Here is a 12,851-nt window from a genome sequence, read left to right on the forward strand (position 1 = left end):
TTGGCACCATTTACCCTAACTGGTGAAAATGCTGCAGAAGCCAGCGTGGTGTAGTGGTTAAGAGCAGTGGTTTGGAGCGGTGGAGTCTGATCTGGAGAACCGGGTTTGATTCCCGACTCCTCCACATGAGCGGTGGAGGCTAATCTGGTGAACTGGATTTGTTTCCCCGCTCCTACACACGAAGCCAGCTGGGTGACCTTGGGCAAGTCACACTCTCTCAGCCCCACCCACCTCACAGGGTGTCTGTTGTGGGGAGGGGAAGGGAAGGTGATTGTAAGCCGGTTTGAGTCTCCCTTAAGTGGTAGAGAAAGTCGGCATATAAAAACCAACTCTTCTTCTTCTTCTCTCCTCTTGGTCTGCCTCCCTCATGACAGCTTGAATAAAGTGTGGTCCTTTGCCCTCCTTGCTGGCTCGAAACCCTCGAGCTAAAAATAGTTTCCGATTAAGAAACAATGGCAGAGAGTCCCGTGGCACGCACAAAAAGAAAAGACCAACATTTGATTGTGAAGTGAACTTTCATTGGCTTTGTTGGGTGGGTGTCCGGTTCAAATGGCTTTTGGCGTCTTGAGGCACCTTGTGTGTGTGTGTGTATGTGTGTGTGTGTGTGTGCGCGCGTTTTGTTGTCTTGGACGATAAGCTCCTTCCTCTTCGCAAGGCCTCTTTCCATTTTGTCCGCCTGTCTGGGGTCATTCAGACGTCCTGATTCAGACGCGCCCGGATAATAGAATTTTAGCTAACCCCTCTCCCTCCTCTTCGCCCCTTTGGGTTAAGAAAGAAAAAGAGAAGAAGTGGGGTGGGACCCACTTCTTCTCTTTTTCTTTCTTAACCCAAAGGGGTGAAGAGGAGGGAGAGGGGTTAGCTAAAATTCGGCTTTTGGCACTTGGTGCCTATCAAGAAACATAAGATAACAAACTTCAGAGGCTTAGACCCAAGCGGTGATAGATGACTTGCTGATAACTCTCTCTAGCTGTGTTAGTCTGTCTGCAGTAGTAGAAAAGGGCAAGAGTCCAGTATCACCTTAAAGACTACCAAAAATATTTTCTGGTAGGGTATGAGCTTTCGTGAGCCACAGCTCACTTCTGAAGAAGTGAGCTGTGGCTCACGAAAGCTCATACCCTACCAGAAAATATTTTTGTATTTTTGCATACCCTATCTTCAGATATCTGAAGAAGTGAGCTGTGGCTCACGAAAGCTCATACCCTACCAGAAAATATTTTTGTATTTTTGCATACCTTGTCTTCAGGTATCCGAAGAAGTGAGCTGCGGCTCATGAAAGCTCACACTCTACCAGAAAATATTTGTGTATTTTTGCATACCCTGTCTTCTGGTATCTGAAGAAGTGAGCTGCGGCTCACGAAAGCTCACACCCTACCAGAAAATATTTGTGTATTTTTGCATACCCTATCTTCAGATATCTGAAGAAGTGAGCTGTGGCTCACGAAAGCTCACACCCTACCAGAAAATATTTGTGTATTTTTGCATACCCTGTCTTCCGGTATCTGAAGAAGTGAGCTGCGGCTCACGAAAGCTCACACCCTACCAGAAAATGTGTATTTTTGCATACCCTGTCTTCCGGTATCCGAAGAAGTGAGCTGTGGCTCACGAAAGCTCACACCCTACCAGAAAATATTTGTGTATTTTTGCATACCCTGTCTTCCGGTATCCGAAGAAGTGAGCTGCGGCTCACGAAAGCTCACACCCTACCAGAAAATATTTGTGTATTTTTGCATACCCTATCTTCAGATATCCGAAGAAGTGAGCTGTGGCTCACGAAAGCTCACACCCTACCAGAAAATATTTGTGTTAGTCTTGAAGGTGCTACTGGACTCTTGCCCTTTTCGACTACTGAAGGCTAGAAAGAGAGAGTTGGATGGAAGTTCCCAAGCACAAACAGGAAAACCTGACATCACTCTCTCTCTCTCTCTCTCTCTGCATGTGTGGGTGTGGGAGGAGTCTGTCTCTCTCTCTCCCTGTGTGTCTCTGCGCACCACTCACAGCTCTTTGTGGTCCTGAACTGGCTGCCCGCGCGCGCCGCAGCGGTGCCTCTCGGCGTGGAAGGAGCGCGTGCGAGAGGCTTGCAAAAGCCCCCTTTCCTTGCAGGACCCGTCATGCCCTTCCGACGCAGCGGGGAGACGTCTAAGGATGAAACTGCTTTGGAGAGCTAAAATGGTAACGAAAGCTTTGGTTTTTTTTGTCCCCCCCCCCCCTCCTGGAAGGCTTCTCCCAGGCGGGGGATGCCTGTTGGGGACGGGGCTTCCTTTGGGGTCTGTTGCTTTGCAGGGGAGATCGGCGAGCTGTGAGTTCCCAACCCCCCCCCTCCCCGAGCGCTGGATCCGGACAATGTAGTTGCAAGAATGTTTCTCCCCCCCCTTCCCCCTTTCTCGGTCTTTCTGCTACTGAATAACTGTTTTTAAAATGATACTGATCCGGAAAAGAATCAATCGGGTTCCTTTTTTTTTTATTTTGGTAATTTTTTTTAATTTTTATAATCTCAGACAAAACAAAGAAATGCAACAATAACAGAAAACGTAAGAAGAAAATTCAAAAGAGTATCAGTTATAATTATACGAAGTTCTGCAGTTCAACAAAGCAAAAATACCCTTTTGACCCTCCGCCCACCTTAAAAAGGGACCCGTCACCTGACTTCCGCGGAAGTGTCTAAACAGTTTTGAAAGTTGTTAATAGCAATAATGGAAAAGTAAAGAAGCTTGTTTCTATAACTCACTAACTAAAATAGTAAAATCCGTTTTTGTCAGTTTATCCCAATATGTGATGGCCTTTGCCCAAGTTTTTTTTTTATTCCATATCATTTCCATGTAGGAATTCTGTTAATTTGGCCATCCTTGGAAAAGAATCTATTGGGTTCTGCGAGCGCGCATGATGTGGCAAAAGGCAGGGAGAAACATTCCCGGAGAAAAGCTAGCTGGATAAACTTTTTGGGATAAACGGAGGGTCTTTTTCTCCCTGGTTGAATGGCAAGGAGGGGGTTTCTTTTCTTTAAACATGTGCTCTATTTGCTTTAGGAAATACCATGGGGTTGGATGCAGCGCAGGTTTCAAATAAAGTTGCATCAACGGTTAGGATGGCTGTTTCCGCACAAGCCTTCTGACATCTGTAACTTTAAGAAAAAGACGGAATCTATATGATGTTTTCATGCTTTCATATCCTGATCTTTTGTTGTTGTTGTTGCTGTATGAAACCTCTGAAATGATTTCAGAGCATCGTTTCGTTACAAATGAAACGCTAGTGTGATTTAAATGCCTGTTTGAATGTAATTTGCCTGCCTGCCTAATTTTTCATACGAAAGTGCAGCCTGCTCTGCAGTTGAAACTGTAGTGATAATACTGGGAGGTGGGGGGAGAAGGGAGTATTTCGTTATTTTTTTAAAAAAAAAAGACACTGTAAAAAAATTTGAAGTATGTGAAAGTCCTGGAAAAAATAATAAGCTGACTGGAAACTCAGGGTGTCCTGATACCACAGGAAAGGGCCGCTTGCCAAGAATCTCTCTGCTTTGCCTCCATTGAAAAGTTTTTCTGCCTTTTGGTGCAATTGTTATATTTACTTTGTACGGCTCATCCTGTGCACAGAGTTTCTGGCACAAGCTATGCAGTAGCTGGCCTAGATTTTTGCTTAGGGGGGAATTGTCGTCGTCGTCGTCCTTATTATTATTATTTATAGTGTTGCATTGGTTTTTCTCCTGTTGCAGAGCTCAATTCAGGACTGGGGTGAAGAGGTAGAGGAAGGAGCGGTTTACCATGTCACCTTGAAAAGAGTGCAGATTCAACAGGCTGCCAATAAAGGAGTGAGATGGCTAGGGGTGAGTAAAAAAAAAAGCCACATTGGCATCTTGTGCAAATGCTTGGTGGACTTTGGAGTCCTGGTTGAAAGAACTGAATTCCAAGAGAGAGCGGCTGTGCTGTAAACTGTGCCAAAGCCAGGTTTTAACATTAAAATTCTTGCAGGTCTTCTTTTGTGCTTACAATCACAGAATCATAGAGTTGGAAGGGACCACCAGGATCATCTAGTCCAACCCCCTGCACAATGCAGGAAATTCAAAACTACCTTCCCCCCACACCCCCAATGACCCCTAGTCCATACCCAGAAGATGGCCAAAAAAACATGGCCAATCTGGCCTGGAGGAAAATTGCTTTCTGACCCCAAAGTGGCGATCAGCATTTCCCTGAGCATGGAAGAGGGGGCCACAAGAGCCAAACATTGATACAACCCTTCCTGCCCTCATGATCTGCCTAAGTTCACAGAATCAGCATTGCTGACAGGTGGCATTCTAGCCTCTGCTTAAAAACCCATTTGGGTTATTCATTTCTTGTTTGAAAGACGTGAGACTTAAGAGTTTTGGCCAGCTGTAGTTTCAGTGCCTCCCTCCCACCAGGCCTATTGTAGCATATTTAAGGGATGTAAGTTTCTGATGCTTTTGCCTGTCTCTTTACATAAGAGAGAAATGGTAGAACATAGGCTTTGCAGGCAGAAGGCCCTGGGTTTAATCCCTGACACCTCCACTTAGAAGATCCCTACTCTACCATGAAATTCACCAATTACTTTCTCTCAGCGTAACCCAGGGGTCCCCAACCTTTTTGAACCTGTGGGCACATTTGGAATTCTGACATGGCATGGTGGGCTAAGCCACAAAATGCCTGCTGCAGGAGGCAGAGCCAGCCACCAAATGGGTCATGCAGCTTACCTTCAGTAATTCAGTGCAGATCCTTGTGCTGTGGTGGCGACGGCTGTCAAAGCAATATTTTTAAAAAATCTGCACAGTCAATTTTCCAATAGTCAACCAGAAGCCTTGCTGGACAAAAGCCCTACCTGGTCCCACTCACTGCCTAAACACACTTGGTAGTCACCACCAGAAAAGGGGTTGGCGGGTTGGGGACCCCTGGCCTAACCTATTGCACAGGGTTGTTGTGATGAAGGAAGGAAGAACCATGTGACCCTTGGAGGAAGGGTGGGATAAAAATGTGATTTCTACAGCCTAGGGTAGCAGGACTGGGATGGCGGGAAGCACATGCCTGCACTTCTATCAATCAAAATGCACAATAGAGAACTTGGTAGATCAGTGGGTTTGACTCTTATGTAAAACAACTTCATATGTTTCCTTTTGTTGTGGTTAGCCCTGGATAAGTCTAGAGCAATGCCTTTCAGACAGAGTATTCCTTTCAGAGTAATTTGGTGCCAAGGAACTGCTGGGCTGTCCACCATAGGAACGTTGTATGCTGCACAGGGCTCATAATAATGAATAATATGCTGCAAGAGAAGACTGGTATAGGTGGGGAAGTTGTGCTTTTCAGCGACACTTGTTTGACTTCACTGATCTACTTGTTGAGAAACTTTTGATAGGTTTTTCTAAAGAACCCAGAATTCCATGGAGCAGGCTTTGAAAGCCAGTATTCTGGAGGCTGGAGCTAGTTTTATGGTATGCAAGTTCAGTAGGGTTAGCAAATTGGTTCCTCCAAAATCCAGATTATTCTTCACTGCATGCTGTTCTGTGTTATCCCTTGTTTATTATCCATTTATTGAGATTACTAGCCAAATTGGGGTAATTAACATAGTTAGAAACAAATACAAAAATCCGCTAACACATCATACCAGTCTGATGCTAGTAAGAAAAACAGCCGTGTCACAGCAGATGAAACTAAAACCATCCTTTTAAAAATACCCACAAATAGCTTAGATATAGAACTGTTCCATATTTCAACACAACAGCCGTAAAAATGTCCAATGTCATGCCACTCCTTGTCTGGTTTCACAGTTGATAACAGTTCTTTGGAACATCGGTACCAAATGGCTCATTGTTATTGATTTTTCTGAGTATTATGAATACTTAAGAGTTACCCTTCATGACCATGTTCCTGCTTTCCAAGACCTCACATTTTGCCTACTCGGTAGGAGATCTCGTACTCGTAACAACAGAACAATTACCTTGATTTTACTCTAAGCCATAAATTCTTTCCTTTTTATCTTATTAAAAAGAAAAAGGAAAAAATTGTTAGGTACAGAAAAATTTGTATTTGTTCTGGACTGGATACTGTATTCCTCCAGAGAAATGGTGTGGGGGCTCATGCTACTGCTGCTAAAGCTAATTTATTTATTTGTACTCTGCTTTGCTTTTCTCCCCAAGGGAGATTACAATAGTATTATCTCCACCTCTGTTTAATCCTCAGAACAACAACCCTGTAGAGTGGGTTAAGCTGAGAGAGAGAGAGTGACTGGCACAAGGTTACCCAGTGAGCTTCCATGGCAGAATGGGGATTTGAACCTGGGTCTCCCAGATCTCAGTCCGACTCTCTAACCACTGCACCATGCTGGTTCTTAGACTGATCAGTGCTTGAATAGGAAACTTCTCGGAGGCTTCAAGTAAGCTGCTGTGAGGCCTGCTGAAAAAAAAAGAGTAGATTTATGTCTATTTGTCTTTTTGTTCTTTCTATTTTACATACGTACATTTTTACTTTGCGCTGTTATGCAGTGGTTGTGTTTCCCCCAGCCGGATGAAACATGTGGGTACATTGTACAGGACTTGGTCAACTCCTTGTATTAACTTACTGCAATTCCACTGATGGTAGTGAGATACAAATAAGAAGGATAATACACCAACAAGAAGCAGGACTAATTATAAAATATTTCCTATTACTCGGAATCCTTTGACTGTCCTGATTTAGAATCCTGAAGAATTTACATTTAATTAAGAATTCTGGATCATTCAAGAGCTTGGCAACACTAATCATTGCTCTGGGTGGCGGGGTGGGGAAATAGGGTTGCCAACCTCCAGGTACTAGCTGGAGATCTCCTGTTATTACAACTGATCTCCAGCCAATAGAGATCAGTTCCCCTGGAGAAAATGGCCACTTTGGCAATTGGACTCTATGGCATTGAGGTTTCTCCCCTCCCCAAACTCCGCCCCCCTCAGGCTCCGCCCCAAAACCTCCCACCGGTGGTGAAGAGAGACCTGGCAACCCTAGGGAAGAATAATATTTCTTTATCTCTCTTACGTAATGGGATTAACAAGGCAGCGGCAGCCTATACCGTTCTTCAGTGTCATTGATATTTACAGAAACTGAGGATCCACTTGATAGAGTTGGTTACTATGGAATGATTGCTACAGCCTTATGCAAACTAGGCACCATACATGGTGGAAGAATGGGGTCACATCTGACTCCTCCAGTGGTGCCACACCACCTAACATATGCTCTATCATTGCACTTATTCTCTCCCCTGCCCCCAATTTCGGAAGGTAATGATCATGATAGTTAAGACTGGTATGGTTTTTGCACTTGTAGGCCTGGATCTTAAGCCTGACTTCCAGTTGCACTCCTCTTAATCTGTGGTGGTGGTTCTCTTCTGCTGCACAGTCCTTTCCTCTTGCTCTGGTTGCTTTTAGGCTCATTGAAGGTCATCCATAGATCGAAGCTGCAAGTGCCAGAGGAATGCTGTTAGCAGCAGAGGATTGCCTCTGCCACGAGAAAGTGTGCAGCTTGAACAGAAGCAAAGTTGAGGACCCACACCAGTGGGTCCTGCTTGAAAAAGAGATTCAAGGAGTGACCATCAGTGAGGTCTGGAACTGGGGCCCGCACAATCAGAAATCCCCGTGATGTACGTGTTTTGTACAGAGCCATTTCTGAACTTGGCTTAGATTGTGCTTTATGATGGGATTTGTGTTCTGTTTATAAAGTTTCATTGTTTTATAGATAATGTATTGTGTTGAGGTTTCATTGCCATCAGTGGCTTCATATGCCCATCCGGTGGAAAAATGGGATATAAATAAATGAATTATTAATGAGGGTGCTAAATATTTAATCATTTGTGAGCCACTTTGAGTACCCCATGGCATAAAGACAGCTTAGAAACTCTAAAAATAATTTTTTAAAAAGATTTCTTTAAGTTATTTAAGTATCTCACTTTGTTTATTGCAAGGTGGATTTGATTTAAATTAAATCGATTTAAATCATGACTTAAATCACTAGTCAGTAAGACTGTATTTAAATCATGGTTTTCTATATAAACAGCGCTTCTCATGATGTTGTTTCATTTGGGCCACCAGGCTTTGCATTTCTTTGTTGCAGTGTTTGCCTTTGCACACATGTCTGCCTTACCCAAAGGAATGTCATTAAAATATTCCCAAATTGAGTCTCTTGTATGGCTTGCTGCCTTTATTGGATTCTCCTCCAGGGAGAAAATAATACGATAAACCTCAAGCTATACCCACAAAGATCCCAAGACTTGTGGAGAATTGTGCTCAGAAGGTTCCCCGTCATTTTTACTGCTTACCCCTCCCTCCTCACACTTAGTTCCTTGTGCAGATCTATTCCACTCCAATTAATCTTCTGTTCATTGAACTTCTTGAAACTTAGCACTTAAAGGGTAAGGGGTTGATTCTGTGTTTTGTGATCTCACTGTGGTAATGAAGTAAATCTTTGTACTCACATGAATTGCAGAAGGTAACACAATTTCTTTATTGCAACTAAAACCAGACTAACAAAGAAACTGAGAACAAGAAGACAGTCCAGGGGGTGGAGTTTTCCTCCATCCCATAATCAGGTTCCAGTTAACTCTTTACAATCCATTTTACTACACTGTGAACAGATTTGCAAAGGAGCAATGGGATTAAGGTATTTTTCTCAGCTCTGTATGTTTATTTTATAACATTTTTGCTCTGAAGAAGAGGCATATCTCTTCAGACACAAAAGCATAGTTTTGAGAACTGCAAAACCACAAGCATCTGTGATAATATTTTCTAGATAGAAAAATTGCCCAAAATAATCTTACAGAGACCTCTGGCATAGCATGACATTGTGAATGGATTAATGGAATTCATTTACCCAAAAATTTCAACATTACATGAATATACAGCCACATGCTACATAATTAAAAATCAATTCTTATTTCATGATGAATAACTTTTGGACTTTAAATAGGGTTGCCAACCTTCAGCTGGTGGCAGGAAATCTGCTATTACAATTGATCTCCAGCCAATAGAGATGAATTCACCTGGAGAAAATGGCCGCTTTGGCGATTGGACTCTATGGCATTGAAGTCCCTCCCCTCTCCAAACCTCGCCCTCCTCAGGCTCCACCCAAAAAAATCTCCAGGTATTTCCCAACCCAGACCTGGCAACCCTAACTATAATGTACCTTAAATAGAACACTATTTTTAGATAAAATGCTTTTTGAGGAAAAATATCAAAAAATCCAATTTAAATGAAAAAAATCTGATTTAAATTTAAAAATCCATCTTTTATGATTTTTAATAAATATAATTAATTTTAATCCACCCTAGTTTGTTGTAATTATAAAATGCCCTTTTGTGTGGAACTTGAAGGTGTGAATTCTTGCTGTTTTGTGAAATATCTTTTTTTAAAAAATAATCTATACATAGTTCCAAGAATCTTTAAATTATTGGCTGCCTTTGGATTTAATTTAAACAGAATCCTTGTGTCGGAGCTGCAGTGTTATAGAGCACCCTCCTTGGGCAAGATAAGTAAACTTTGCCCTGCATATAGATAGTGGCAAGAAATTCTCCCTTTTCGTATTCCCAAGAAGTACGCAGTGTTCTCAAGAGGACAGATGATTTTCAAATCTGCTTCCTTCTTTGGGTGGCAGATTTCCCATCAATTACTCCTGTTTGTAGTAAGGATGGGTGGGAAAAAAATAAAATATTTGAATATTTTTCACAGATGGCCGCTTTTGCTAGGGCACAAGGCCACTGAGAAGGGAACTTAAATCCAGTAATAGCAGATTTAAAAAAAACAACCTTTGTAGTCAGATTTTTTAAGCTTGTGTTTGGCAGATCAAAGTCAGTGTTCTAAGAGGGCTGGATTGTACAGCTTGTTCAGCACCAAGATATGCTAGAGGCAGAGGGTCAGTTAATTTACATATATTAGTGGTGCACAGTTAATGTGCATGAACATTGTGGATAAGAAGTCCTTGGTGGTAGATGAGTCTAGCCTCACCAGCTGAATCTTTTCTAGTTTGAGTTGTTTTGGCTTCTTGGCTAAATAGTCAAAATCATAATTCAGCTGTTTATGTTTGGGGATGGATGGTCTTTGCCCTTATCTCAGCAGACTTCTAAATTGTAGTCTCATAAACATATCTTACAGCTATTGATGGGGACCATTCACTTCTGTGGGAGGAGTGGGTAGGGTAAGAAAAAGGAGGGGACTCAGAGAGTGTTGGGACTCTTAGGCTGTCGCATGCAGTCGGAATGAGATCAGTGGCACTTCTTCCACCTTTGCAGTGTGGCCGAGATTTCTGGTTTCTGTAGAAGGGAGCCCTTAGTCATGGGGCTTGTGAATGTGACAATCCTGTGTTTAAGGCAGAGATGGAACTCCGATCAGCATTTACAAATTGATTTTGCTTAATGTGGAAGCAACCATTCTTTCCTAAAGGACTCAGTAATCCCAAACAGACAGTACACTGAATTCTGAGATTTCCTGCTTAATCTTATCGTTTCCATTACAATAATGGTATCATAGTCAAAGAGAAACAAAAACATGCAAAAGGAAGGGATGGAAGAACATTGGAAGGGGAAGGGGACACTGAAAGATGCCGATAGGTTATCAGTGCAAATACCTTCAGTTGACTGAAAGCAATTCTGGTGCTGAGAAAAGTTTAGCTTGCAAGAATCTTTCATGGTTGCTTACTCTGATCCAGCCAGAAAAATAACCGTTTTCTAAATGCATCCTCTTCTTCTGCAAAATAAAATATTTTCTTCTCTGCTAACTCTAACCTAACACAAACTAGAGATTACTGAAGGAATTGGGTTCCTATTTCCCCCCTTGGGGAAGTATGGAAACCACAGGCCAACATCCCAGCTCAATCAACTGGGAACCAATGGAGGGGAACAGACTAGGATAGTAGTTCGTGGCAGAGCTAAGGATGTTCTGTCTTTCTTTGAGAAGAAGAGCTGTTCTTCTGCTAGCTTGTCCTGTATTGGAAGAGCAGAGAGAGACTGAAGATCTGAGTCAGAGTTAATTGATGATGGGTGAAGTTCGAGACAATGTGGGAATTAAAAACCAACAATTCTTTGCCGGGTCCTATATACCGGAGTGTTCTTATGGAACTCAAATGTGAGATTGTTTACGGTATGTACTAATCAGTATATGTAGTTTGGCACTAAAATCAGCCACTGTACCAGATGACAGGAGAGTAGCAAATGTTACTCTGATTTTTTAAGGGTCCAGAGAAGAACCAAAATATCACAGGCTGCTTAGCCTAACATGGTGCTAGGCAAATTAGTGGAAATTATAATCAAATACAGGATTATTATACAGCCAATATATATATATGCCTCTATATAGTACTGTGGTGCAGCCTCATTCGGAATACTGTGTGCAGTTCTGGTCACTGTGTCTCAAAAAGGACATTTCACAGCTGGAAAAGGTACAGAAGGCAAACAAGCTGATAAGGGGTAGGAGCACCTTTTCTGTGTTGAAAGGGTGAAGAGTTTGAGACTTCTCAGTTTAGAAAGAGGTGCCTAAGTGGGGATATGACAAAATGATGTGCAGAGTAGAGAGAGTGGACAGAGATAACTTTTTCTCCCTCTTCCAAAATACTAGAACTCAATAGCATCCAAAGAAGCTGATGGGCAGTAGATTCAGGATGGAAAAAACAAACTACTTCTTTACTTAACAAGTGATTAAAATGTGGAATTTGTTGCCAGAGGATGTAGTGACGGATATAGATGGCTTTAAAAAGGCATTAAATTCGTGGAGGATAGGTCTATCAGTGGCTATTAACCATGGTGACTTAGCGGGAACCTCCTCATTCAGAGGCAGTAAACTTCTGAATACCAGTACCATGAGGCAACATCGAGGGAAGGCCTCGGTCTCTGTGCCCTGTTGTTGGCCCTGGCTGGCCACTGTGTGAGACAGCGTGTCTGTCTAGATCAGTGGTTCTCAACCTGGGCCATATGGCCCCCCGGGGGGGCAGGATATTCCAAGGGGGCCACACGTGAAAATTGCGTAATTGGGGGCCCACGGCACGAGACTAGGGGGCCACAGAAGGAAGTGAAGAAAACAGACACACATGAAAACCTAACACATGACTTTCTTCATTGCACTTCTATGCATTGTTTGCAGCTGTGGATTTTTGTATCGCTGTAATCTTGTGGATTGACTCAATAAAGGAAGCCACAGCCTTCAATTTGCAAGATCTGAGCAAGGCTGTCAAAGATAGGACATTTTGGAGGACTTTCATTCATAGGGTCGCCATGAGTCGGAAGCGACTTGACGGCACTTAACATACACACACACAATCTTGTGCAATGGTGGTAGAGGCTTTGTTCTCCCTTGTATGTGAACATTGTTGTTTATTAGCGTGTTGTATTCCCTTTTGTGGGGTATTTTTTTGTAAATTTCAGTTCCCTAATAAGAACTGCATGTGTGCATTTTGTGTGGCTGTTTATGCTTCTTTGTTCCTTGGCTGTTTACAAACAAAACATTTAAATAGCTACCTTTCCACGGGTAGGACAGGGGGGCCACAGGAAGGAAACAAGGTCGGAAGGGGGCCATGTTCGGAAAAAGGTTGAGAACTACTGGTCTAGTGAGGTGGGACTGGGAGATGATGGGGCCTCTTGAGAGAAATGAGAGAGGGATGATTTTAATGGCGGGAGGGAGAAAAATGTCCTGTCAGGGACTAGGGACAAGGAAGAGATCAAAATGCAGCGAGCTGTGGCAGCAGCAGCTGCTATTTAGAAGAGAATTCACTGTTTCACCAGTTCTGCTGTTTCTGCATCTAACTTCATGGTAGAGCCACTCCTGCTGTGTACAGAAATAAATTAACCCCTTCTCTCTCATTGTGGGGTTTAACAAAGACAAATTGCTTAACCATGATGACAAGTCT

General features: G+C 42.8%; 1 protein-coding gene across 1 annotated transcript in view; it reads left to right on the forward strand.

The window, feature by feature from the left end:
- Nucleotides 1-2,100: 2,100 nt before the first annotated feature.
- RGL1 (ral guanine nucleotide dissociation stimulator like 1) overlaps nucleotides 2,101-12,851 on the forward strand; it is a 123,566-nt gene continuing 112,815 nt past the window's right edge. The window contains exons 1-2 of the mRNA XM_056845125.1: nucleotides 2,101-2,169; nucleotides 3,707-3,817. Of these exons, the coding sequence (XP_056701103.1) occupies nucleotides 2,143-2,169; nucleotides 3,707-3,817 (138 nt within the window). The 5' untranslated portion in view covers nucleotides 2,101-2,142. The remainder of the gene's footprint in view (nucleotides 2,170-3,706; nucleotides 3,818-12,851) is intronic.

Source organism: Euleptes europaea, chromosome 2 (assembly GCF_029931775.1).
Source record: "Euleptes europaea isolate rEulEur1 chromosome 2, rEulEur1.hap1, whole genome shotgun sequence".
Classification (NCBI taxonomy): domain Eukaryota; kingdom Metazoa; phylum Chordata; class Lepidosauria; order Squamata; family Sphaerodactylidae; genus Euleptes; species Euleptes europaea.